This window comes from Theropithecus gelada, chromosome 8 (assembly GCF_003255815.1).
Source record: "Theropithecus gelada isolate Dixy chromosome 8, Tgel_1.0, whole genome shotgun sequence".
Classification (NCBI taxonomy): domain Eukaryota; kingdom Metazoa; phylum Chordata; class Mammalia; order Primates; family Cercopithecidae; genus Theropithecus; species Theropithecus gelada.
Window position 1 is genome coordinate 64,946,863 of NC_037676.1, and position 27,841 is coordinate 64,974,703.

At 37.4% G+C, this 27,841-nt stretch overlaps 1 protein-coding gene across 2 annotated transcripts in view; it reads left to right on the forward strand.

Moving 5' to 3' along the window:
• Positions 1 to 27,841, forward strand: part of NKAIN3 (sodium/potassium transporting ATPase interacting 3) — a 741,273-nt gene that overhangs the window by 468,839 nt on the left and 244,593 nt on the right. For both annotated transcript variants that reach the window (XR_003120795.1, XM_025394001.1), the window contains exon 4: positions 14,588 to 14,785. Coding sequence is in view for 1 of the 2 variants with exons in the window: in XM_025394001.1 (XP_025249786.1) it covers positions 14,588 to 14,785 (198 nt within the window). In the remaining variant the exon portion in view is untranslated. The remainder of the gene's footprint in view (positions 1 to 14,587; positions 14,786 to 27,841) is intronic.

Sequence of the window (27,841 nt, forward strand, 5' to 3'; positions counted from 1 at the left end):
AACAAATACTACCAAGTTTGATCTCTTACCACATTGTTGCTAATTTTATGAGATTTTTAAAGGACCCGCTTTGTTCTTTATTGATCTTTTCTATTATAGTTTTGATTTTTAATTATTTTCTGCTCTTACATGTACCTCTAATATCCTTATTGTTGTCTTTTAAGATAGTTTTCATCTTCTAACACAAAATATAATTTATTTTTCCTTACATTTATATTCTGAATTGCTCTGCTAGAATTTAACTTCAATAGGGCAGAAATTCTTGCCTGTTCTGTTCATATATTAATTCCAAACCCCAGAACAGAGTAGGCACAAACAAATATTTGTTAATTAAACGTAAATCTGTTAATCTTTTATTCTAACATTTTAGTCTTGTTAGCCTTTAAAAATTTTTAAACTGGGTGCTCAGCTCATTTATTTCAGCCTTTCTTCTTTTCTACTATAAATATTAAATGGTATATTTTTTCCTAAATGTCATTTAATGTGTTATTTCTAAGTATTATTTGCCATGAAAAAGAAATCTGTATTATGTACTTTGGTTCTACATAAATTACCCATTTACTTAATATTTTAAAAACTGCTCACTAATCCTTGTAAGAATTAAAGAATTTCATTTGAATTCGCGAGATTGTGTTTTTAAAAAATTTCTTCCGTTCTTTTTTTATTTATTGCCTCACATGTTCAATAATGAAGATGTTTACCTCATCAACTCTGTTATCTTGATATACAATTTCTTACTGCAAAAGCAAAACAAATTCTTCTTTCCCTTTAATTACTCATTTTTCAAGTAACGTGTTGTTTTAATAACTGTTTTAACTATTAACACTTGAGCTTTTCTGCCTTTCTTTTTGAGTATTAAGGAATCATAGATTTTCACTGATTCAGTGGGTTTTAGTAGGCTTCAATCATTTCTTTTGATGCTCAACTTATTTCAACTTTGGGCCATGATAGAGCCTTCGTAGTGGCTCCTACATCCTTCCAGTGTGACTCAAGACTTTGTACATGTTTTCAGACTTTCAAGCATAAAACTATACCCTACACTCCCCTTGTTTCTTCCTTGCACCTCACCTAGATTGGGCATTTCTCCAGGGAAGAGCCCTGGCACATTTTAGTGAGGAATCGTATCAGACAGCAAAACTGGAGTGCTCATTGCTATACTAGAGCAACATTGTTTCCGAGCCATTTCAGTGGACAGGGATCACACGACACACACATAGACACACATACACACACACACACACAGACACACACATACACACAGACACACACACACACACCCTACATTCTATACAATTATTTTTAATCATGAGCGCAATTTGACATTTTCAGTTTAATTTCAATAACACTGTATTTACCTTTATTTTCTTTGATCTTATAACTGTCATTTCTCTTACACTGAAAATCTTTATTAAATCATTGATGTGATTACTTATTGTTTTAACCCTCAATACAAGGAAAATCATTTTAAAATACCAAACTGATATAAATACATTAGTAAATACTGTTTTGGTGCCCTGTTTTCATACCCTTGACAAAGCCAATGTGCCCTCTCATCAACTCCTGTAGTGATTGGCTTCTGATTTGTCCAGGGCAACCCTTACTGCGTAGGAGTTAGCTCCTGCTCCCATCCCTGACAGCAGGCCACAGCTGACTGACATAAAAGTACAAAATGCTAGCCCCCGAAACCACTAAAGCCAGCATCCTTTGGTGGTGAGGAGGAGATCACTGAGTCATGGTTTAAGATCCAGAGCCCTCCACTGAAGGTCAGATGAAGGACAGACTACCTGAGATCAGATCCATTTTCTTTTCGTCACTCCCTCATATATGTGTTAGTGCTTCTGCCATCTAATTTTTTGCTCTCTATTGTGATTTTTAATGCTTTTTTCTTTGTTCCTGATATTATCATTATATTTAAATTTTTTCATTTATTCTCTACTACTTCAAAATAATATCCTCATTTCTACTTTTATTCTACTAAAACTTCACCCTAAACTTTTACCACCCATGTTTACATTTAAAATTAATAATTATTGCTACCCTCCACCTAAACAATACTAAAACCTCACCTTCCTTCCATCTTGCATGGTGAGCAATGTTTAATTCCACCCTGTTTTTTTCCTCATAAGTTAGGCATTATTGTTGTCTTGTATAAGTAATATTTATGGGAATTTGCCTGTCTTCTAGAACCTTCTTTCTTCCTGAAATACATTTAGGAAGTTCCATTGGTGGTAAACAGTCTAGATTTTATTTGTCTGAAATGCTTTTGTTTCATCATCATTTTAAATAAAAGTTTAACCATATATATATATATTTCATAAATATGTATATATATTTCTGAGTTAAATCAGCAAGAGAGTAATAGGTTCTTGCTTCCATTGTTGCTGTTGACAACCACACTTAATCAAACATTCTTTTGTTGACAAGTTTTTGTCTTGACTGCATTTTAATAACTTCTTTTTTTTAATTTCATGTGTTATTATTTTACTGTAATGCTCTGGATGTGAAAATATCTACCATTCATTAAGTTTGAAAATTCTTCAGGCCGGGCGCGGTGGCTCAAGCCTGTAATCCCAGCACTTTGGGAGGCCGAGACGGGCGGATCACGAGGTCAGGAGATCGAGACCATCCTGGCTAACACGGTGAAACCCCGTCTCTACTAAAAATACAAAAAACTAGCCGGGCGAGGTGACGGGCGCCTGTAGTCCCAGCTACTCGGGAGGCTGAGGCAGGAGAATGGCGGGAACCCGGGAGGCGGAGCTTGCAGTGAGCTGAGATGCGGCCACTGCACTCCAGCCTGGGTGACAGAGCCAGACTCTGTCTCAAAAAAAAAAAAAAAAAAAAAAAAAAAAAAGAAAATTCTTCAAGAACTTTCTTCTAATACTGCCTCCTACCCATTCTCTTATTCTCACCTCCAAATTCTGATCAGATGTATATCAAACGTTCTCATTCTATTCTCCATGCCTATTGGCCTTTCATATTTTCTGTATATGTGTCTCTTTGTGTTGAATTATGGGTAATCTCTTCAAATATATCTTCCAAATCACTGACTATCTCTTCAATCTCTCTAATCTTTTTAACCTATCTATTGATTTCTTGCTTCAATTATGTTTTTAATCTCTAGAAGTTAAACATACCTGTTTACTTTAATATTCTCTTTCCTTTAGTGATTTTTCATCCCAGTTTTTATTTTTATGAACATTTTATGGGCTGAGTATAGTGGTTCACACCTGCAATCCCATCACTTTGGGAAGCCAGTGCAAAAGGGCTGCTTGAGCCCAGGAGTTCAAGACCAACCTGGACGACATAGTGAGACTTCGTCTCTACAAAAGCCTTAAAAAATTAGCCAAGTGTGGTGGTGCACACTTGTAGTGTCAGCTATTCGTAGGCTGAGGTGGGAAGATCACCTGAGCCCAGGAGGTAAAGGTTACAGTGAGCCGAGACTGAGCCTCTGCACTCCAACCTGGGTGACAGAGGGAGTCCCTGTCTCAAAAAACAAATAAACAAATAAACTTTTTATGTAATAATTCTAAAATCTACAGTTGCTGATTCTTAAATTGTGTTTACATATTTCCTGTTGACTCTTTTTCATATAATTTTTTTCCTTTTGTGTTTGGCAAATTTTTACTATGGGAGATTATTATAACTATTTAGTCTTAATCTTTGGAAAACCTGAGGGATCTAGTTTTAAGATAAATTACTTTAGAAAGGAATGTTTGAAATTCTCCCCCTCTCCCAGCCCCATAAGTCAGGGACAATGCTTGAACTCATTCAGAATTCCCTTTCTTATGGTAAATTTCTTCTCAGGGAATTTTACCTTTTCCTGAAATCTTAGCTCAATTTGAATACTCCAAGAGGAATAAAAAAAACCAAGAGAGAATACAGTCATGGAAAAAAGAATGTTTTGAAAAAAAGTCAGGGGTTAGCAATGTCAGGAGTGGGAGCTGCAAGTTAGTTTTGCCTGCTATCTGCCATTTTTTCCTGCCAAACTCTCAAAATTGCCCTTGTTTGATGAGAGGAATGAGCAAAAGCATTGTCATGGTGGAGAAGGACCCTGGTGAAGCTTTCCTGGATGTTTCTCTGTTAAAGCTTTGACTAACTTTCTCATATCACTTTTATAATAAGCAGATACTATTGTTCTTTGGCTCTCCAGAAAGTCAACAAGCAAAATGCCTTGAGCACCCTGAAAACCTGTTGCCATGACCTTTACTCTTGACTGGTCCACTTTGGCTTTCACTGGACCACTTCCACCTCTTGTCAGTCATTGCTTTGATTGTGCTTTGTCTTTAGAATTACACTGGTAAAGCCATATTTTATCTCCTGTGACAATTCTTCAAGGAAATGCTTCAGGATCTTGACCACACTTGTTTAAAATTTCCAATAAAAGCCCTGCTCTTGTCTGCAGCTGATATGAGTGCAATGGTTTTGGCACCCATCAAATGGAAAATATGCTCAACTTTAATTTTTCAGTCAGAATTGAGTAAGCAGAACCAATTGAGATATCTATGCTGTTGGCTATTGTATGTGCTGTTAATCATCAACCCTCTTCAATTAGGGCACAAACAAGATAATGTTTTTCCTTACAAATTGATGTGAATGATCTGCTGGTATGAACTTCCTCATCAACATTATCTTGTCTCTTCTTAAAATGAGTTATCATTGAGGGGCATATGGATTGGTTCCAAGTCTTTGCTATTGTGAATAGTGCTGCAATAAACATATGCGTGCATGTGTCTTTATAGTAGTGATTTATAATCCTTTAGGTATATAACCAGTAATAGTATTTCTAGGTCAAATGGTATTTCTGGTTTTGGATCCTTGAGGAATGGCCACACTGTCTTCCACAGTGGTTGAACTAATTTACACTCCCACCAACAGTGTAAAAGCATTCCTATTTCTCCACATCCTCTTCCAGCATCTGTTGTTTCCTTTTTAATGATCATCATTCTAACTGGTGTGAGATGGTATCCCATTGTGGTTTGCATTTGCATTTCTCTAATGATCAGTGATGATGAGCTTATTTTCATATGTTTGTTGACCACATACATGTCTTCTTTTGGCCAGGCATGATGGCTCACACCTGCAATCCCAGAACTTTGGGAGGCCTAGGAGGGTGGATCACCTGAGATCAGGAGTTCAAGACCAGGCTGGTCAACAGGATGAAACCCTATCTCTACTAAAATACAAAAATTAGCTGGGCACAGTGGCATGTGCCTGTAATCCCAGCTACTTGGGAGGCAGAGGCAGGAGAATTGCTTGAACCTAGGAAGCATGGGTTCATGCCACTGCACTCCACACTGGGGCGACAGAATGAGACAATCTATCTCCAAAAAAAAAGTCCTCTTTTGAATAGTGTCTGTCCATATCATATCCTTTGCCCACTTTCTGATGGAGTTGTTTGTTATTTTCTTGTAAGTTTGTTTAAGTTCCTTGTCGATTCTGGATATTTGCCGTTTGTCAGATTGGTAGATTGTAAAAATTTTCTCCCATTCTGTAGGTTGCCTATTCACTCTGATGATAGTTAAGTTTCTTTTGCTGTGCAGAAGCTCTTTAGTTTAATTAGATCCCATTTGTCAGTTTTGGCTTTTGAAATGCCTATCAATGATAAACTGGATAAAGAAAATGTGGCACATATACACCATGGAATACTATGCAGCCATAAAAAAAGGATGAGTTCATGTCCTTTGCAGGGACATGGATGAAGCTGGAAACCATCATTCTCAGCAAACTGACACAGGAACAGAAAACCAAACACCGCATGTTCTCACTCATAAGTGCAGTAGAACAATGAGAACATATGGGCACAGGGAGGGGGACATCACACACCAGGGTCTTTTGAGGGGTGGGGGTTAGGGGAGGGATAGCATTAAGAGAAATACTTAATGTAGATGACGGGTTGATGGGTGCGGCAAACCACCATGGCCCTTGTATACCTATGTAACAAACTTGCACATTCTGCACATGTATCCCAGAACTTAAAGTATAATTAAAATATATCTACATATATGTACAAACTTTTAAAAAATGAATTCTCCATTGGTAAACTGTTGATTTCTTTGGAGCATTGTCCTCATAAACTTTTTGTATAGCATTAATGATTTCAGTATTTTTCCATCCAAGCTTCACCACAAATTTGTTGTTTGTTCTTGTGTTTATTTTACCAGAATTTATGTTGCTCTGATAGGGGCTCTTTTCAAAATGATGTCATAACATTCTCATTGCTTCAAACTAGATCCTGTTCAGACATATTATAACAAGTTAGTATGAGTTTATTTTGGTACAAAAAAAAATCAAATCCATGCATAGGCTTTTTTTTTTTTTAATAATAGGATTTTCTGTGAACTTTTTAAAGACCCCTCAACCTGTTAAATGGATGGATAAGGCTTCATTGCTCCCTGAAGTGGTCCTATCTGAGGAAAGTAAGCCCAAAATAAAAATAAAAGGATCGATTACCTTTAGCTCTGATTCTAGTCTATAATTAATGGTAAAGAATTGAAAAATTCTAGCAATACCTAGTTGTAAAGATAAGAAAGAGGAGATCAAAATGATCAGTGGCCACTTCTCAATCTATAGGCTGCTCTTTATAGCCAACATCAATGGCAAAAATCCAAATGATTATGATTTGCTCATAAATTGCAGGATAAATTTTTTTAGAAAGCAACAGACATGACAGACACTCCTAATGAAAGCGTAAATACCTTTTAAGCCTATCTGTAAGCGCTGTTTTTAATGTAGAAAAATATCATATAATTTTTTATATATTTGAACTGATTCTAAGCCCTTGTATTACAAACTCCAAACACTTAAACCTATCAATCACTGTATTTGCCCTTTATTATATAGATCCATAATGCTCTATGAAGTATTTAGTGTTTCAGCAAAAAGAAAATAATTAGAAAAATAAGACATTTACTGTAACTATTCTAATTTATATTCTGCGATGAAGAAGTATTTCAAAAGAAGTTTCAATTGGCATGAATTCTACTATATAAATATAAGATCAAAGCACACTCTGTAAAATTGAACAAAATCTGATTTCTTAAGTTTATATGGGCTTCTCTTTAAGGTCACGTTTTCACTTACAGATAGGCTGGCTTGTGATGGAAACAAAAGTGAAAAGACAAAGAAAGTAGATAGCTATATAAAAATGAATGCAATAACTTTTTGAGCTGCAACTAAGGAGAAAGGCAAAGAAAATGAATATTGTTAGAAGTTAGGAGTCCATTTCTAGAAATAGAAAGGATTACATTTAAATTAAACACATACCCAAAAAAGGAGATTATTAAAAGAGCAAAGAATAATAAGAGAGAGATTAGCTCCTTGATTAATGAGAAATTGTATGGTGGTATACTGTAAAGAAGTGAATATTGAATTTTTTTTTTTTTTTTTTAGAACATGAGGTGATTCTAAAACAGCAAGTACACTTTTTTTTTTTTTTTTGTCTTTGAGACTGAGTCTCGATCTGTCACTCAGGCTGGAGTGCAGTGGCATGATCTCGGCTCACTGCAAGCTCTGCCTCCCAGCTTCACGCCATTCTCCTGCCTCAACCTCCCCAGCAGTTTGGACTACAGGTGCACGCCGCCACACCCAGCTAATTTTTTGTATTTTTAGTAGAGATGGAGTTTCACCCTGTTAGGCAGGATGGTCTCGATCTCCTGCCCTCATGATCCGCCCACCTCGGCCTCCCAAAGTGCTGGGATTACAGGCGTGAGCCACCGCACCCAGCCAAAACTACACTTACCATGAATAAATGTGGGCAGGCATATGCACGTACATAGTTAATGAACAATATTTCAAATAATTCTGGGTATCTTTTTTAATTGAAATCTTTGGAGAATATGAGAGCAAGTTTGGAATTCACACTAATGAAATGAAAGAGCTCAAACATTTAATGTTTACTTAAATAGATATTAGGGAAAAGGTAAGCACTATGGAATACATTTCTTTGAAGTCATAACTCTGTGAATATATAAGGTGTACCTCACAAATGGTTATCATGTGCTTTTTCTTTTACTCCTTGTCCACCCTTAAAGCCACCATCTAATGTTCTTACTACCTTGACTCCTAAAGTTTATGAAAAAACAAAAACAAAAACAAAAACACACCAAATCCTCTCCTCTTAGTTTCTTTATGTCCTTGTAATCCAGTTTTTTACTCCCAGTACTTCCTTGGAATTGCATTTTGTAAGGTTCTCTATTGCCCCAATAATAAGAAAATTTAGTAGTCTTTTTTAGGTGTCTTTGGGTCTATGACATTACCAACTGACCTGAAATTCTCTTTTCTATTGTTCTTGAAGTTCAGAACACAGCACTCAATATATGCCATTCTGACATATTGATTGATTTGAGTTAAAGACGAAGTGGGACAGGGGAGAGGGAGAAAGACAAAAAAAAAAAAAGAATGACTGAGAGAGAAGAAAGAGAGAGAGGGAAGGAAGGAAGGAAGGAAGGAAGGAAGGAAGGAAGGAGAAAGAGAGAAAGAGGGAAAGAAAGAAAGAAAGAAAGAAAGAAAGAAAGAAAGAAAGAAAGAAAGAAAGAAAGAAAGAAAGAAAAGAGAGAGAAAGAAAGAAGAAAGAGGAAAGAAAGAGAGAAGAAAAAAGAAAGATGAAAGGAAGGAGGAAAGAAAGAGAGGTAGGGAGGAGGGAAGGAAAGAAGGAGCATGGAAGAAGAAAGAAGAAAAAGGAAAGAAAGAAAGAGAGAGGGAGGGAGGGAAGGGAAGGAAGGAGAAAGAAAGAGAAAAAGAAAGAAGGAAAGAAAGAAAGAAACAAAGAAAGAAAGAAGAAAAGAAGAAAGAGAAAGAAAGAAAGAAGAGGAAAGAAAGAGAGACAAAGAAAAAAGAAAGATGAAAGGAAGGAAGAAAGAAAGAGAGGGAGGGAGGAGGGAAGGAAGGAAGGAAAGAAGGAAGGAAGGGAGGGAGGGAGGAGCAAGAAACAAAAAAGAAAAGGAAAGAAAGAAAGAAAGAAAGAAAGAAAGAAAGAAAGAAAGAAAGAAAGAAAGAAAGAAAGAAAGAGGAAGGAAGGAAGGAAAGAAGGAGGGAAGGAAGGAAAGGAAGGAAGGAAGGAAGGAAGGAAGGAAGGAAGGAAGGAAGGAAGGAAGGAAGGCAGGCAGGCAGGCAGGCACACTCCGACCTTCCTAAAAGCAGGGGATAAAAATCCCATGTGGAATGTCTTCTCCCTCCACTGGAAGAAGGAAGACCTTATACCAGAGTTGAAGAGTCAAGGCTGAGAGAAATCTTCGCCAACAACCTGTGTTAAACGAACCCTTATCTTCCTAGCCACTTCTCCATAATCAACTACCTCAGCCCAAGCCCCCTTGCTTTGTTATATTTTCACAATTTACTACTCTTTTTCCAAGTAAGTATATAAGTTGTCAACTCTAATTGCAGCTTTGTGTTTTTATTTCCTTATGATGACTCCATGTCATGCAAAACTGATATTAAATTTGTATGCTTTTCTCTCCTGTTAATTTGTCTTATGTAAATTTAATTATCAGGCCCAGCTAAAAACTCTTAAGAGAGTAAAGCTAAAATTGTGCCTTCCCTACAACCTTAACATGCTGTCTTGTCTCCAGGCTGTCCTCACACCTCCTCAACCCTCCTACTTGGTTTTATTTTCTGGTTTCTCTGTTTTCTCTTTGCCCTCTTCTTCCTTGTTCTACAAACTATTCCTTGATAGTCATGTATGTAAGGCAGGAAAAATAATTTTTTCTCTACCCTTCTGAGTTCTTAGCTGGGACTCTTTTTAACAAAAGGCAGATTAACAAGAAACAAACAAGCATAATTTTATTAACATGTATATCTCATATATATATATATATATATATATATATATATATATATATATGAAACACCCATGGTTAAAATACCAGTTCTTAAATAGGTGGCTTAGAATTCAGGCTTATATGACATCTTCAACTGAAAACAAAGAAGGAAGAGTGTGGGGCAGGCCAGTTATAGGAAACTTATGATAGATAAAAACTAATTAGTAAAGTTCCTTATGTACATTTCTCTGATGCCCTCTCCAGGATGACAAAAGTCTAAAGTCATCTCAGGTAGTTAACTTTAGTTTTTACTGGTAGACAAGGAAGGAGGGACATCATTGTAAATTTGTGTCTTGCTTTTAGGCAAATAGGAAAAAGACAGAGAGATCTGTGAATATCTGCTTCTTCTCAGTTGCCTTCAGCTCAAAAAATCCTCATGCCAAAGTGGCACATTTTGGGGTGGCATATCTGCTACCCTGCACATATGCTTGCATAAATACAAATGCCATTGTTTATATCTTTTTAACTCTAAAGACAAAAGCAAAGACACCAGTTGTATCAGTTGTCAGCCTTCTCAACTGTGATGTGCTTAAATCATCATACAATAGTCTGTTTCCAAGAAGTAAAAGAGAAACGGCATTTGAACTACTAACATTATTTTTAAGATTACTTTGTTGATTTATGGTTTAGCGTTAACCCATTGTATTAGTCTGTTCTCACACTGCTAATAAAGACATCCCAGAGACTGGATAATTTATAAAGGAAAGAGGTTTAATTGACCCATAGTTCAGCATGGCTTGGGAGGCCTCAGGAAACTTACAAACATGGTGGAAGGGGAAGCAAGTTCATCCTTGAGAGAGAAGAATGAGAACCAAGCAAAGGGGAAAGCCTCTTCTAAGACCATTAGATCTTGTGAAAACTTACTATCACTAGAATGGCATGGGGAAAACCACCCCATGACTCAATTACCTCCAACAGGTCCCCTCCACCACATGTGGGATTATGGGAACTGCAATTCAAGATGAGATTTGGGTGGGGGACACAGTCAGACTATATCACCCATGTGTTTCAAAACTACACACTTTGATGTGGTAACTAAAAGCTTCAACAATAAAGTGATTTGTGTTTCTTTTTCTTTATAAAATGTTATTTTCTGTGTTGTATTTCCTTTGATATGCCTTGTATAGAAAACTGAGTTGTCATGTGGTAAGTTTAAAAAAAGTGTTTATAATCCAGTACTGAGATAGAAATAAGACACAAACTTTAGATAAAATTTTACAATGTAGGTGGGGAAAAGGTGTGATACTTTTCTTCCCCATCGAAAGGGTCACAGTCCACACGCCTAAAACAAAAGAGAGGTTAACAAGAGAAAAGCATTATAGATTTATTCAATCAAAGTTTTACGTGACATGGGAGACTTCAGAAATGAAGACTTAAAGATTCAGGGAAAACTGTCTACTTTTATGTTTTGATTTGATGTGGAATGCACAGCCATGTAGAAAGAAAATCAGACTCAGGCATGGTGGCTCATGGTCCTAGTGATGGTCCTAGCTATGCAGGAGTGGGAGGCAGGAGAATTGGCTTGAGTTCAGGAGTTCAAGGATGGAATGAGCTATGTTCTGACCCCTGAACTCAAGCATGGGCAACAGAAGGAAATTATCTCAAAAAATAAAAAATAAATATGATTGAACCAAATAAGTATGACCTAATGGCAAGAGACTGAATGGGGAAACACAACAAGGCCTATCTGCTCAGATTCTTCTTGGCTTCTCTGTATGACATTTCTTCTTTCTGGGTATAGGGTAAGAGCTTTCTGGAGTAACAGTCTTATGTCTACCTTTGGATAAGGTGGGTCAGAGAATTTCTTCATTGCTAGCTCTTACACAGAAAGGCAAGTGGTAGAGTAATATTTCTAGGTTTTATGGCCAGCTGTGGGGGAGAAGGGTTCTGGTTCTATGAACTCTCTTAGGGAAGAGGAATTCTAATTTCTATGGCCTGCCTTGGGGAGAAAAGAAAGCAGGAGAAAGAAGGGCAGAAGACGGTCAGAAAGAGACTCCTTCTGAAGCGTTTCCAGCGTCCTTCATGTTCCAAGTACTCAGCATGCCAAATCACCATATTTGGGGGTGTCATTTTCAGAGCTCTCAAACAAAAAACTTAAGAAGTTTGAAGTTTAAGTACAATTTAATGTTATTTATATTCTCATTCAAATTTTAATACAGTCATTGCAAGGAATAGTACCGTTTATAAATATGTTATAGTTCCAACAAATTTAGTGATACCTATGCTGAAAGGTTTTATGAGTGTAACAAATATGTATGATTAGTTCATAAATTGACTCTTGTTTTATTTGTATAATATAAATTTTAGGTAAAGTCATACTGAAATGAACTTGCAGTCTGCAATAGGATAGGTCACTGGGTAAGAATGATTAAGGAATAGAAATCGCTATGAATTTTGAGATCATGCTAGTTCATCCTGAACCTAGTAAATTCTATTAAGATGAGAAATAATACATAGTTCTTCTGTAGTAAGCACATTTAACTGTAAGAAATTAAATCTGATGACCAGAAAAGGGAGCAATCTGTGTGCATCTCTGATGTTTGTGTGCAGGTAAATTGCCTTGCGTTAAACTGAATTTGGTAGCTGAAGCAATTATTTTTCTCTAATATTTTCCCTTCAGAGATTAACTGCAAATGATACAGGTGGCAAACCACAACCAAAAAAAGACCTAAATGTTTTATTATCAGTAAAGTTCTGTAACTGTGAAGGTAACTGAATAGCAAACCAACAGTCAAAAGGAAAAAGGTGTAACATGTTTTATTGTTGATATAATTTGAGGCATACTTATAATGGTACTTTGAATTCCTTGAATTGAGGAAAATCTAAAACTGCATAGTAACCCTGCCTACTTATATGCACTGGGAATGTTACTACCTTTGTGATTCACTTACCATATACAGCAGTGTAAAAGGAGAGTTTCCCTACTGTCCTTTTCAGAGAGCTCCACCCTGGTTACTTTCAGCGCCACCCATGGGTAAGTTCAAGGCTTTCCATTTCCCACTAGCTTCCTCTAAGTTTACAGAGTTCCAACCTCAATTTCAGGCATTTAGGTATGTCCTTGGCAACTGAAGTGGAGACTGTCCTCAAAGGAACCTTGGAATGCACAGACGTGCCTCAGTTGGGTTGCATAGCCTGCAGGCAGCCTCTGCACCTCTCAGCAAAGGTCACGTATGGAGCCTGCTCCAACATGGCCCCCTGGCACTAAGACAGAGTTCACTCTTGGAGGGAGTGGAGGCAGGGAAATAAACAAAAGCTGACTCTGCTCCTGCATCCCCAGCTACCCTACAGGGCAGTGTCCTGGCCCAGGGACTGCTTTGGCCTCTCTCTATCACCACTCCTTCTTCTTCCTGATCTACATGGTGGTTGCAGTCTTTGGATTATTTGGAAGTCAAGGTCCTGGTCCCTAATCTGTTCTTTTTAATCTATTGTTTATGATCACAACATTATGATCTCAGCCCTTCATAGGTTAACACCCTAGAAATACTAAAGGGCATCTCTTAAGGATCAAAAACCAGGCTATTTTTTCCATTAAGAGCTCTGAAAGTGTATTTTAATACATAAAAGTTAAAGTTTGTCTTCTTTGTTCTTGTGATTGACTGTGGTGCTATTTTCTTGAAACAACTGAGGAGGAAGGACCTGGCTCTCTTCAGGGTATAAGGAATGATCAGGGCTTTGGAGGTGGAAGACAGCAAGTAATGTGAGAGAGTGCCACGTGATAGCTAAAAGTAAATACTGCACTGTATTATGTCCCAGCTTCACCACTAACTAGCTGTGCTACCATGGGCAAATTCAGTTACCTTGCTATGACTTACTTTCCTCACCGATATTAGTTTCTCAAGACTGCTTTAACAAATCACCACAAAATTGATGGCTTAAACCTCAGAAATTTATTCTGTCACTGTTCTGAAGGCCAGAAGTCTGAAATCAGCTTCACTGAGCCAAATTCAAGGTCTTGGCAGGGCCACGCTCTCTCTGAAGCTTTAGAGGAGAATTCTTCCTGGCCTCTTCCCACTTTTGGTGGCTGGCAGAAATCCTTGCTGGCGGCCACATCCCAGTCTCTGCTTCTGTGGTCACATTGCCTTTGCCTCTTCTTCCTTATGTCTAATCTCTGTCTGCCTCCCTCTTATAAGAATGCACACAATTGCATTTAGGGTCCACTCAGATAATCCATGATCACCTCCCCATCTCATGATCCTTAATTTAATCACATCTGCATAGTGCTTTATTGCCATACAAGGTAAAATTCACAGGTTCCAGGGATTAGAACCTAAGTGTCATCGGTGGAGACAATTATTCAGCCTGCTATAAATTAGGTTGATCATTAAAGTACCCACACGAACATTCAAGAACATAATATGTGAAATTCACTTAGAACAACATCTACTATGCCATAAAGCATTCAACAATATTTATCCCATGATAGTGATGTTCATGATGCAACAACAAGAAAATGCAGCCAAAAAGTTTCAAGGTAGAAATTATTTTTAAATAAAAGTATATGGAAGATCTCATCTCTGGATTTTTTAAAATGTATTACCTTTAAAATGTTAATATTAATCAAAGGATTGTATCTCCACATTTAATAATTATAACCCAATAATTTAGGCATATAATACATGCAGCCACTTGGGGCTTTGTCTTTTGTTACTTTTCACTTGAAATTGAAATCATTGTAGCAATTTCATCCACCCTGAATTCTTCCTAGGGTCAAAGGCAAAGACGTGATGTAATACAATTTTCTCATTTTGCTCTTTTGTCTCCTACCCACCTAGGACACCGATCTAATGACATTCAATATCTCTGTACATCGGTCATGGTGGAGAGAACATGGGCCTGGTTGTGTCAGAAGAGTGCTGCCTCCCTCAGCCCATGGCATGATGGACGATTACACGTACGTCTCCGTCACAGGCTGCATCGTTGACTTCCAGTACCTGGAGGTCATCCACAGTGCTGTCCAAATACTACTCTCTGTAAGTGTCACTTTTGTATCATTATCTAATCAGAATTCTTCTTTATTGGCATTTTTTTCTCCACACCTACGTGATAGAAAATGCCTCAGATAAGCACACAGAGAACATCCAACAGAAATAGCAGCAATTATGGTACCACTAGTTATACCTGATGGCAGGTTACACCTTTTTTCTCTTGGTATCTAGACATTTTGTATTTAGAAGCAGTTAGTGACTGTCATTTCTAACTTATGATACAATCCACACTATTCAATGAAATAGTATCACCATCCACCAGAAGTGGTCCCTTTTCACTTAGCTGCCTCAGGTTCTTCTGCTAATGCATTCTTTCACTAAATTTCCAGGGAAAGAAGGATGGAAACACCCACAGCCAATGGCTTGCTCAGTCTAATAAACCTGACATTTCATTAATTCCTTAAAAAACAAATCCCACTAGAGACCCTTTGCATTTTAGTGTCTAAAATCTGGCATCAGAATACAATTCCATATACAGAAATGAGATGGAAATGATGTGATTAGTCCGTAGAACGTTTATGTGCAAGGGACTCCTTAAAAGTAATTTTCTTCTACCAGACTGCCCCACTCACAGTTTGACCACAATGAGGAGTGGAATTAATTTAAGGATGTGTAACATCATCAAGAACAATGTTCCTTTGAGATCCAAGCAGGACTTATTACCTAGTTTGAGTCAATATTCCAATAAAACCATTCTCAACTCACTATTCACATAAACCAACCATCTCAGTTCTGTTCAGCTGGTTAGCTTAGTAGGAATAAGAGACACGGAATCATTAGTAAATAAATAGATTGCAGAAATATCAATGGTATGTCAATGAAGAAAGTACCTTGGAATTAATTATAGAAAAATCTTTAAGAAATCCTTGCTATCACTTACTGTATTCATTATCTACTACTATGTAACAAACCACTCCAAAATGCAATTGCTTGAAACAATATTAATTTATTGCTTAGAGTTCTGTGCATTAGGAATTTGGGCACATCTCAGCCAGGTAGTTCCTCTGCTTTATATGGTATTAGATAAAGTCACTCATACAAACTCCACACAATATTGACTAGGGTCACTGATGTGAGCCTGTCAATCTGGAGCTCTTCTAGGACTGGAATGTCCAAAGAGGCCTCACTCACATCTCTGGTGCTGGTTGTTGGCCCCATTCTCCTGCACACGCATATGGCTTCTCTTTCTTAAAAAAACAAACAAACAAACAAAACTTTAAAGCAGTTTTTTCCAATTCTGTGAAGAAAGTCATTGGTAGCTTGATGGGGATGGCATTGAATCTAGAAATTACCTTGGGCAGTATGGCCATTTTCACAATATTGATTCTTCCTATCCATGAGCATGGTATGTTCTTCCATTTGTTTGTGTCCTCTTTTACTTCACTGAGCAGTGGTTTGTAGTTCTCCTTGAAGAGGTCCTTTACGTCCCTTGTAAGTTGGATTCCTAGGTATTTTATTCTCTTTTAAGCTATTGTGAATGAAAGTTCATTCATGATTTGGCTCTCTGTTTGTCTGTTACTGCTGTATAAGAACCCAGCCATTCCATTACTGGGTATATACCCACAGGATTATAAATCATGCTGCTATAAAGACACATGCACACGTATGTTTATTGCAGCACTATTCACAATAGCAAAGACTTGGAATCAACCCAAATGTCCATCAGTGACAGACTGGATTAAGAAAATGTGGCACATATACACCATGGATTACTATGCAGCCATAAAAAAGGATGAGTTTGTGTCCTTTGTAGGAACATGGATGCAGCTGGAAACCATCATTCTCAGCAAACTATCACAAGAACAGAAAACCAAACACCACATGTTCTCAGCATAGGTGGGAATTGAACAATGAGATCACTTGGACTCGGGAAGGGGAACATCACACACTGGGGCCTATTATGGCGAGGGGGGAGGGAGGAGGGATGGCATTGGGAGTTATACCTGATGTAAATGACAAGTTGATGGGTGCTGACGAGTTGATGGGTGCAGCACACCAACATGGCACAAGTATACATACGTAATAAACCTGCACATTGTGCACGTGTACCCTAGAACTTAAAGTATAATAATAATAATCAAAAAAATGACAGATTCTCAGGCAACAAGGTAGCTGAATAATAATAGGAAAAGCCAACATGCAAGCATTTATCAAGCCTCTACTTGAGTAATGCTTGCTATTGCTTCATTGGCTACAGCAAATCTATGACCCAGCCTGTAGTCAATGTGAGAGGGGGCTATCAAAAGGTGAGAAGACAAGGAGGCATGGCTCTTCTAGGGCCACCAATGTGGTGATCTTACCTCATTTACTCAATCTACTAGTTACTGTTCTTTAATTTGCATGTCTCAAGTTTTAAAATGATGTTTTAGAGCACATTTGAATTACAATCTTCTAGAAAGACTAAAGATCTGAATAAAACAAAAATCAAAGATCTTTTAGGGTTCTAGTTCAAAGAAAGGCAAATTTGACTCTGAATTCAAAGAAAGGGATTGCACCTTGATGGCAAGGAATTTCCTTTCAGACATGTAACAGGGAATCTGATCATTCTAGGTTTCTACAATCACATTTGCAGGTATAAATATAATATACAGTCACTTGTCAATATATGCTTATCAGTCTTTTCTTATTCTCTGATCCTTTTTTAATGTAGCCATTACATATATAATCGTGGCAAAATATATATGTTTAAATTTTTGTCTTGAAAAAATGTGGAGGCAAATTTTCTTTTAAAAATGTGTAGGTTATTTTAAGTTATAAAAGAACTCTACTATCCTATACTAGATACTTACAGTTTTTATTAATCATCTTAAATAATGAAAATGTTTTTCTAAAATCTTTCATATGTGGACATATTACTCTCATTTAAAAAAATGTTGTAGCAAATTGCTAAGCCATTTTGTGGAATGATGGCATGGCCAGACCTTTATAATGCAGCAGAACGCTGTGGAATCCAAAAGTCATTTCCCCATAATAACTCCAGTTCAAATGAACAGCAAGTATTTATTTGATAAGGAGCTGGAGTGCCACATAAAAACATTCCCTAAAGGGCAATCTAAATAAACTGTATGTGCTGCCACCTAGAAGTACTTGTCACTTATAAGTGAATTTATCCACGTGTTATTTTAGTAAACATTCAAAGCTACCACCTTGCACACATAGCTCTATACTCTTCAGCCTTTGAGAAATAAAAGATTAGTTGCTGCTCACTGACTTTTCTTGTAACACACCTGCAGGACAAGATTTTTAATATTTTATCTTTTTATATTAAAGTAAAATATATCATGAAATTGTTTCACAACTATTCAATTATGTATTGGTGGTGTGATTGAGTTTTGTACGGGTTTCTTGTGTTTGTCACTTATTTTATATGATTATCCTTACTTCTTAGAACTGTGCCTTTTTTTTTTTTTTTTTGAGATGGAGTTTTGCTCTTGTTGCCCAGGCTGGAGTGCAATGGCACAATCTCGGCTCACTGCAACCTCTGCTTCCCAGGTTCAAGTGACTCTCTTGCCTCAGCCTCCGGAGTAGCTGGGACTACAGGCGCACGCCACCACATCTAGCTAATTTTTTGTATTTTCAGTAAAGACGGGTTTCACCTTTTGGCCATGCTGGTCTTGAACTCCTGACCTCAGGTGATCCACCCGCCTAGGCCTCCCAAAGTAGTGGGGTTACAGGTGTGAGTCACTGCGCCCGGCCAGAATTGTGCTTCTTAAACATTTGATTCAGGAGAATCCTTCTTGTTGCCAATATGTGCCGAAATGTTTACCTTATTACTGAAAAACAGGAGTGATGGTAGCAATATTTAACAGCCAGAGGCGCGTGAGCAACAACCAAGCAAACAGAGGAGCAGCTTGGAGAAAGGGCAGGGGCTCGGGGACTCTGCTGCAGGGAGTTACCCCTTTAATTACCGGAGGCATAGGAATGTCTACAGTAACCTAGAGGAGGAACTGACGGAGGTGGCCAGGAAGGTGGTTTCAGGGAGCAGCTCTCACCGAATGAGAGGGAAGTATTTGATTTCTTTGACCACTGACACAGCTCCTTTGTGAGTACAACCTGAGCAAGCGCCCCGCGTGAGGGGAGCTTGGAACTGGAAGAAAAGTCACCTCTGTTTCATAAGCATTCCACAGACTGTGTATATGCTTGACAGAAACGAATACAATAACTGAACTCAGAAAGGCGACGACGATCGAGGTTCCTTACCAGGCTGTTGCTTGGGGCTCAGGGAGCATCCCCACTCGCCACCGCCTGTGCCTTGGCGCAGAGGCCCCCAGCTCCTGCCGGCGCCTCTGTTCCTGCGAGGCGGCGTGGGGCGCCACCTGCTTCCTCCCAGGGCTTTCAGGCTGAGAAAGGCAGGCAGAGTGCTAGGCCCAGAGAAGGTTCTTGTTGTCCTAAAGTCACCAAATCCTGAAGAAGAGTTCCTGCAAATTGTCAGCAACACCAAGATGAAAATCAGCGTGGAATCCATAGAAAGGTTGTGGGTGGTATTGGGGGGAGCAACAAAATGCAATCCATGCTGGAGTTGAGAAGTCAAAGACAAGCAGAGTCCGGCCATGGGATGATGAGTCCTCCGCTCTGAGCCCACTGCCCGTCTCTGTTCATACGCTCATCACTTCTCGCCTGAAGCTGGTCAGTAACCTTCTAAATAATCTTCCCCACCAAGTTTTGCCCTACACGTCATGCATGCTTCCTGCTCCCCGTAAGATGATTACAAAGCGCAAATCTGATCAGTCACTTTCCTTCCGCTCACCCTTCAGTGATTCTCATCACCTTCAGGGTGAAATCGGAATTCCCTGCTGTGCAAGGGAGGCCCTCGTGACCTGCGCCAGCCTAACTCCCACCCTACCCTTCTGGCATCCAGCAAAAGAACCCTTCCTGCGCCTTCCGCAGGCAGCTGCCTGCATGGAATGGGTTCTCCCCCAAGTCCATTCTCCCTCCTACCCCAGCTGAGCTCCTTATCACCTGGCTCCTAGCAGACATCTTCCCCCAAAACACCGCAGGATAAGTTAATTTAATTTTGTTAAATAGTTAATACATTTACTTCGTTCGAAAACATAAAAATGTATACATTAAAACCTCTGTACCGCGTTTGGGTCCCATATGCCTGGTTCTCCCATCTCTGCTCTCCAACAGACATCCAGTTTTACTCTTTTTTATTTATGTTTGTACATATGAGTCCAAAGTGCCTTTATGCAAATGCAAGAAAATGTGACTATATATTCTTATTTGCTTCCCACACAAGCTAGGGTATGATATGCACTCTTCTGAGCCCTTCCTTTTATTATTATGTATTTTGTAACTATTTCCACACCAGCACTCAGTGCATCATTGTTTATTTAATACTCTCCTATTAAATATATTGATGGACATTAGGACTCTATCCAAATATGAAAATAACTTCAGATGTATACATAACATGTCTATATGTGTGTATATATACTATAGTATAATATATAGATAATATGTATTACATTATAATCATATGTCATATTGCTATTATACACAATGTTATACTACAAAACTCTGTGTGTGTGTGTGTGTGTGTGTGTATGTGTGTGTGTGTGTTACGGAGAGCATTTCATATTCCTGCCCCACTCACTCCCTCAGGCTGTACTAGATGCCCTGACACCTAAGTGCACTGTAATCATTGAGTCTTTATTCTATCTACCAGAAGGAAAGCTTCTTGCAGGATAGAATTGTGTTCTTTTTTCACTTGTTCATATCTGTGGTTTCAGTAACTAGCGCAGTAATGGCACATAAACATTTGTTGAATGAATAAATGATCAACAAACAAGAGACTCCAAAGTCCGAAATGGGTGAACACAAAAGGAATCTATTGAGCAAAAACCAGCAGGGGTGAATGCATGGACAAGATGTAGGAGCCAGAGTGAAGATGCCCTTCATCTGGGAAGTTAAGAGACTGTCAGTAAAATGTTCTGTGCAGTGCATAGCACAGAAGCGCTCAATACATATTAATTTTGCATTGTTATTACTAATATTATTATTACATTGCTCTGTGTTTCTCCTTATCCTATTTAGGCTGGTCCTTGTTTTGAAGGCCAAAGGGCTCCATTCTGGTGGCACTCCATCTACTGAATTCTCATTTCTTTAATCCCACACCTGACACCTGTTTCCTGCATGAGAACATAATTCTTGTGATCTTCGTAAGACACAGCAATCATAAATCCCTATTAGGGGGGCTGAATTTTTACTTGATACGTATGTATTTTCCTCAATCTGGTTTCCAAGAATTCTTTCCTACCTATGCCTTACAAAAGCATTTATTGAACTGAATATATTCTCATATTTTCATGAAAAAATCTCAGAATTATTACAGTGGAACAAAGATTTCAGTAGCCTGTCAACAGCCTACAGTATGCTCCTAAAAGCTACTCTTTAACTTCTTATTTATCTCCCATCCCTATTACCTAGAACTGTACTGAGTTCGGAGTGGCCACTCTTTCAGAGTTATTGAGTAAATTGTTGTATACATTTTCTGGATTTTAGATTTACAAAACCCAAAGTATGTAAATTTTTAAAAAATTTGAAGTAATTTAATGAGTTTATGTCTTGATTTCATTTTATACCATTTGATAAAAACTATCCAGAAAACATACTGTCAAATTATTTCTGAAGCAGAGGCAATTTGTTTGGATTGGCAAGGATACCTAGCTATAGGAAAAGGGACAGTCAATCTGCTCCAAGATTGTAACTCTATCTTTGAATTTCTTCCGCATGTTCTTTATTTGGAGAGTTATTTTAACAAGTTTAGACTACCTTAGTTGCTTTGCTTCCAGTAGGGGAATTTCAAAATAGTTTCCAGTGAAAATTAAAAACTATGTCTAGTTAAATTCTAAGCACTATATTTTAGGCATTTTTAAATTACATTCTTACTCTGGGAATTTAATACCACAGATTTAAAGAGGCTGCACACACACACACACACACACACACACACACAGAGACGCGCACACACACACAGACACGTGCACACACACACAGTATAGCATTTCCTTTTTCTGCTAGAGAATGTGAATAAAATATTTCTGCTTGAAATAATCTCTATTATCAATTAATGTCATTCTACAGTGCTGTATTTTACTCATTTAGCACCCGAAAATCTGAAACATGAAAGCTTACAAAACTGAAATTTAAAAGTAACTTTAATATTTGTATCACATGTGGCAAAGAAAGGGTCATTATTCATAATGCACAATGAGCTCATTTAAATGAGTACTAAAACCATGAATATTTAGTAATTAATTCAATGAACAGTAGGAACAAATGTGTTCACATAAGGGAAAAACATCCAAATTGTAAACAGTTTGGTATAAAATATAATTATTGATACTAACCTAATGCATGCAAGTTAACTTTGAAAAATTATTTTCACTAATTTAGCAATTTGTAAAGGTAACGCTAAATAGAATTGTAATTCACTTATTTATAGAGGCAGTCTTTGTCTCAAAGACCGTTAAAATGCCCCTAACTTTTGGTCCTGTAACCCTACTCAGTGGACTTTCTTCTAAGAAAATAATTCAACAGAAAGAAATAGCTACCTGCATTATTTTCATTTCAGTGTTTTTTAAAATAGCAAATCTGGATATGTATAAATATATGCGATTAAAGGCATGGCATAACAATTTATAGTACATCAACTTGATGAATAGAAAGTAATAACTATGTTAATTTTTAAGACCACATATAAAACATGAAACAGTTTTTTTTATGATTCAAGTACATAATCCAGGAAGAAAGTTTAGATACAAAAAGATTTAGAAGTATGGATATGCCTTCCCAAAAAAATGTTTTTACACAATGTATGATATTTTAAATCATATTTAAATACTAATTTTAAACAATAATTAAATACTATTTAATTATCATATTTGTATATTTGATTTGTATAGAACAGCAGATGTTATAGTCGCTTTTCTTAAATGATCAACCAATCCTAATCTCATAATTTTTATTTGATCATTTAAAGGCACCCATAAATCTTAGTTATTATAAAATATTTCATTTTAGTGGACTGACCAGTTCTGGGGTTAAAAAGTCAATAATAACAATATCTAATTTAAGTTCCTTTTTAATTGTCAGTGTTAGTTATTTACTGGTAAACATAGTATGCTCATGTTGATTAGCACACACACACATACACACATATATAAAGGAGCGCATTTTTATGACTAGTAAAAAAATCCTAATCTCCAAACTTGGAAAAGATTTTTTAAACTCACCTTACTGATTTCTCTTTGCAGCTAATTTTACACATATATTGTCTGGAATCCTCACTGTCAATATATTCTCCCTCATATCTGATAGGTGACAAGTCTCATTCTTTAACAAACCTTTGGAGGTGGTCACCATAGTCGGAGCTGGGGTCTTATGAGAATTGTTTTTTCATCATCCCTATGCCTCTTGCATTGTATCTCTCTGTTCACATCAACATTTGTCACTGTTCTCTGCCCTTCATATCAGACACATTCAGCTTAATGATAAATTAAAACTTAATAGAGAAGGGTAAAAAGTAATATTAGACCACAAAGTATCCTATAGAATCTTTGTTCTCCAAAGGCTGTATGGCTCTCTGTTCATTGGCTTATAGAATATATTGCACAATGTCAGAGCAGACAGTACTATTGCTGCTTCAGTAACATGCTCACAGAGTGTAAGAATGTAAATCAAAAGATAGGTGAAACTGAACTTTTGAAATATGTCCCAATTACTTTTTTTTTTTTTTTTTTTTTTTTTGAGACGGAGTCTCGCGCTGTGTCACCCAGGCTGGAGTGCAGTGGCGCGATCTCGGCTCACTGCAAGCTCCGCCTCCCAGGTTCAGGCCATTCTCCTGCCTCAGCCTCCGAGTAGCTGGGACTACAGGCGCCCGCCACCACGCCCGGCTAGTTTTTTGTATTTTTAGTAGAGACGGGGTTTCACCATGTTAGCCAGGATCGTCTCGATCTCCTGACCTCGTGATCCACCCGCCTCGGCCTCCCAAAGTGCTGGGATTACAGGCTTGAGCCACCGCGCCCGGCCTGTCCCAATTACTTTTAATTGTACCTCTCCAAAACTGTAAATATAGTTAGAATTTTTTTTTTAATTTCTGTGTTAACATTTGCATTTATTTAACAAACTCAGCATGCTCTTGGAGCTGCTCTCTGTGCTTTTCAAATATGAACTCACTTAATTCTCAAAATGACCCATGAGGGTAGTGTTATTATAGTCATTTTACATGTGTGAAAACTGAGACACATGGAGAAGTTAAAAAATGTGCCCAACATCCCACAACTTGTAAGTGAAGATGGACCTCAAACCCCAGGCAGACAATTCCTCGTCATGAAAAGAGGACTTCTCCCTGCAACACCTTGCAGAGTTCGGAGGTAAACTCTGTCAGATCTGTACAGCTATGCATCTGCTGTTGGGCTGATGGGATTTAATTGCAGCTCCACTATTAGAAAGTAAAAATAAAAGTACAATTATGTCTAATAGTCAAAAGATTGGCGAACAGTTAAAAATGTTTCCTCTCACCCTTGAAAACGTGTCTCGACCGCCTTTCTGGTGGTGGTTTATTTTTTTACCAGATTATTTTAACATTTGTCAAATGCTAAATATATTGGACTCTTTTTTTTTTCTTTTTTGCTTACTAGGGCTTTCCAGGGTCTGGTAAGAGGAAAGAAATCATGACCAACTTCTTCTGTCCCAAAAGCCTCCCGGAATTACCCTTTTACCATAAAATCTATTTTTATATAAAATAAATGGCTTCTGCTCATACCAAATTTTGAGCTGCTTCTAAGGGCTAGATAGAACTATTAAAGATTTAGATTGAGTTACTCCCCATACACCATCTCTGGTCTCTGTATTCAGTTCCATCCTCAGAAAAGTAAAGCAACAGTTTATCTAAAGTTCCACTCACCCAAGGAATCATTTATTGGATCATCACAATATTGAGAAGGGTTTATGGCTGTGGGAGAATTTCCATGCCAAAAATATTCAGAGGGCTTTGGCAGAAACGTTTGTGTTCAGAAGCCAGAATATACCTGGTCAGTCAAACTGTTGGGGCTTGGAACTGTCCATTTAGTGAGCTGTGATTTTAAGTAATTTCATTCTCTGTATTCGTGTCTATGCAGTATACTCTCTTGGTGAAATGTGTATACATTTTTGTCAGACTTGCTGAAATATAATTCACATACCATACAATTCATCATTTTAAAGTGTACAATTCAATAGCTTTCAGTCTACTCACAGATATGTGCAACCATCACCATGGTCAATTTTAAGACATAATTATCACCTTGGAAAGAAAGCACGACCCCTTAGCTATCACAACCTACGCCTTCTTCCTCCCCAGCTCTAAGCAACTACTAATCTAATTTCTGTCTCTATAGACTTGCCTCTACAGGATATGTCATATAAATGAAACCACATAATGTGGTCTTTCGAGTTTGGCTTCTTTCACTTAGCACATATTTTTAAGGTTCACCCACATAGCATGTATCAGAACTTCCTTTTTTATGGCTGAATAATATTCTATCATATGTTTACTCTTAATATCTGTGCCTGTTACAGACATATGTACAATATTTGGCAAAATTTTCAGAACTAAAATTTAAATTTAGTTAACCTTCACCTTCCCACCAATAAATTCTAAGAGGAATTTAGGCAATCCACTGTGTATTTTATCTACATAGCACCACATGTTCATCTTTTGGAAACATCTGGGTTACAGATAGCAATTGATAGGTCTTACACAGATGTCTAGTCTTACATAAATCCAATATTATGGTTATCTATCATTTGTCCACAGCATCTATGGGTTTTAACAATTTAAAGCATGTGAAAATTTAAAGCTCATATTCCTCTAATACCATAACACTCTCCATAACAGTATGCATAGGATTAGTATTTTTTTTCTGTATGCCAATCAGTTATCCCAACCACAAATTTTATGCCATCACTAAACAACAGAATTCAGTCTCTTGAGCCCTGATGCTCATGATTACCCCAGACAGAAACGTTTGTGGGTCTTCATAAATTATTACTGCCATACTAGTTTCAAATAATCTCCTAAATATTGATTATTAAATGCAAACGTGAGTTATGACATTTGGTAGACTTAAATATTCTTTCATCAGAGAAATGAAAAACTTAATTAGAAATCTTAACTAACACAAAAGTCGCTAATATAGAAAATCTGAGATCCATTTAATAATTAATCAATCAAACATTATGACTGAGGGCTTATGGAAATATTAGAGGCAAGAAAGCTAATTTTTTGGTGCATTACTTGGGATAATTTAATGTCATTCAGATGTTGGCAGATTTTTCAATTTTAGCCTTAGGTTAGAGTAACTATTAGATGGAAAATAGTAGCTTTTCATAATAACAAGAGTTCATTCAAATACATTTCCATGTCACTTGAAATTGGCAAATTTGTATAAATTTCATTAAGAAAATTTTATATCACTTTTTGTATTCTTTCTAAATGGAAACAGGCTGTTTCATTCATTCAGAGAAACATATTCAGAAGCCCCTACTCTGTAAGAGCATGGTGCTGAGAGCTCAGAGATGCAAGGATGGAGATCAACTAAGCAAGGTTGAATTGACATGGTCCTTCCTGCTGTACCTTCTAGCCTACTAGGGGAGATGAAGCCGGCAGTCAAAGTGCCATAACTTAGGACAGAAAATGAGAGTTCTAAACTTAATTTCTCGGTGCCATGACAACTCATAGAAGGAAGTAGTGTTCAGGAAAGTTGTGATATTTAACTTCCATCTAAGGCGTTCACTCTTGGATGGGGAGAAAGGAAAAGGAATTCTATACAGAAGGAACAGCATTAGCAAAGAAATAAAAATAAGAAATCAGAGGAATAATAAGTGCAGTGCCCTTTGGCTTGAGCAAAGTGTTTATGTACAGAAGCAGTGGCTTAAAGATGGAAAGAAAGGTTGAGGATAATCATGAAGGGGCTTGAATGCCAAGTGAAGGCCTTTGGCCTTTGCAGTAAGTCAAATAAGGATCTATATTTCTGTTTGTAAACAGGTAAGTGACATATATGGAATTCTGAAGTAAGGAGGCTATTCTGAATGGCATGTGCAGAGTGGATCAGATATGTAGAAACAGGTATTAGGGTATTCCTAGAAAGCTTGGACCCATTCTCCCCAGAGTGTCCTGGAAATACATGTCTCAGAAATTCAATCTCGAGAAGGACTTCACAGTGACATAAGTTTGACTAGCATCATGTTATACCACTTCTTGGAGATTCACTATGTGAATTAACGTATAAAAATTCCTGAGAAACCCGACTGTAAAAAAACAAAACAAAACAAAACAAAAACTCATGGCAAACAAAGTGAGAGACTCTGCCAGATTAAAGGAGACTGAGGAAACATGACAACTAATAAAACTTGTGACTCTACACCAAAACACAGACATTAATGAGACAACTGTTGAAAGTTGTTTAAAATCTGTGGATTAGACAATAGTATTGTGTCAACATTAATTTCCTGATTTTTATAATTATACTGTGGCTGTATAAGATGCTAACACTTGAGGAATATGGGTGAAGGGTATACAAAAATTCGTTGCATTATTTTTTAAAATTTTTAGTAAGTCTGAAATTACTTCAAAATTAAACTTTAAAAATATTTTTATAATTAAAAGTATAACTGCATTTCCAACCAATCATCGAAGATAACCACTTTTGGAAATACTGGAAAAGTTTTAGGAAAAGTTATGAGTTATCAATGGAAATATAAATCAAAGGACAGTTCCAAAAATATTACTGTGACTGGTCCCTTGATGACAAGGGAGGTGGACACTGTGTGGACAGCCTGCACTCCCAAGAAAGGCAGGGGAATTTATATCCACAGAGCAGCCGGGAGAAAGAGCTGGGTTGACAGAGTAAATGAGTTTAGATGTGGACACATGATGAATCATGACACCATTCTTGCTCTTAACATATTTTAGGTACATATATATGTTTTAAACTTAGTTACCGACCTGAAATAATGAAATCCCCTCTCTTGCTCTTTCAGTCAGAATAGTCCCCA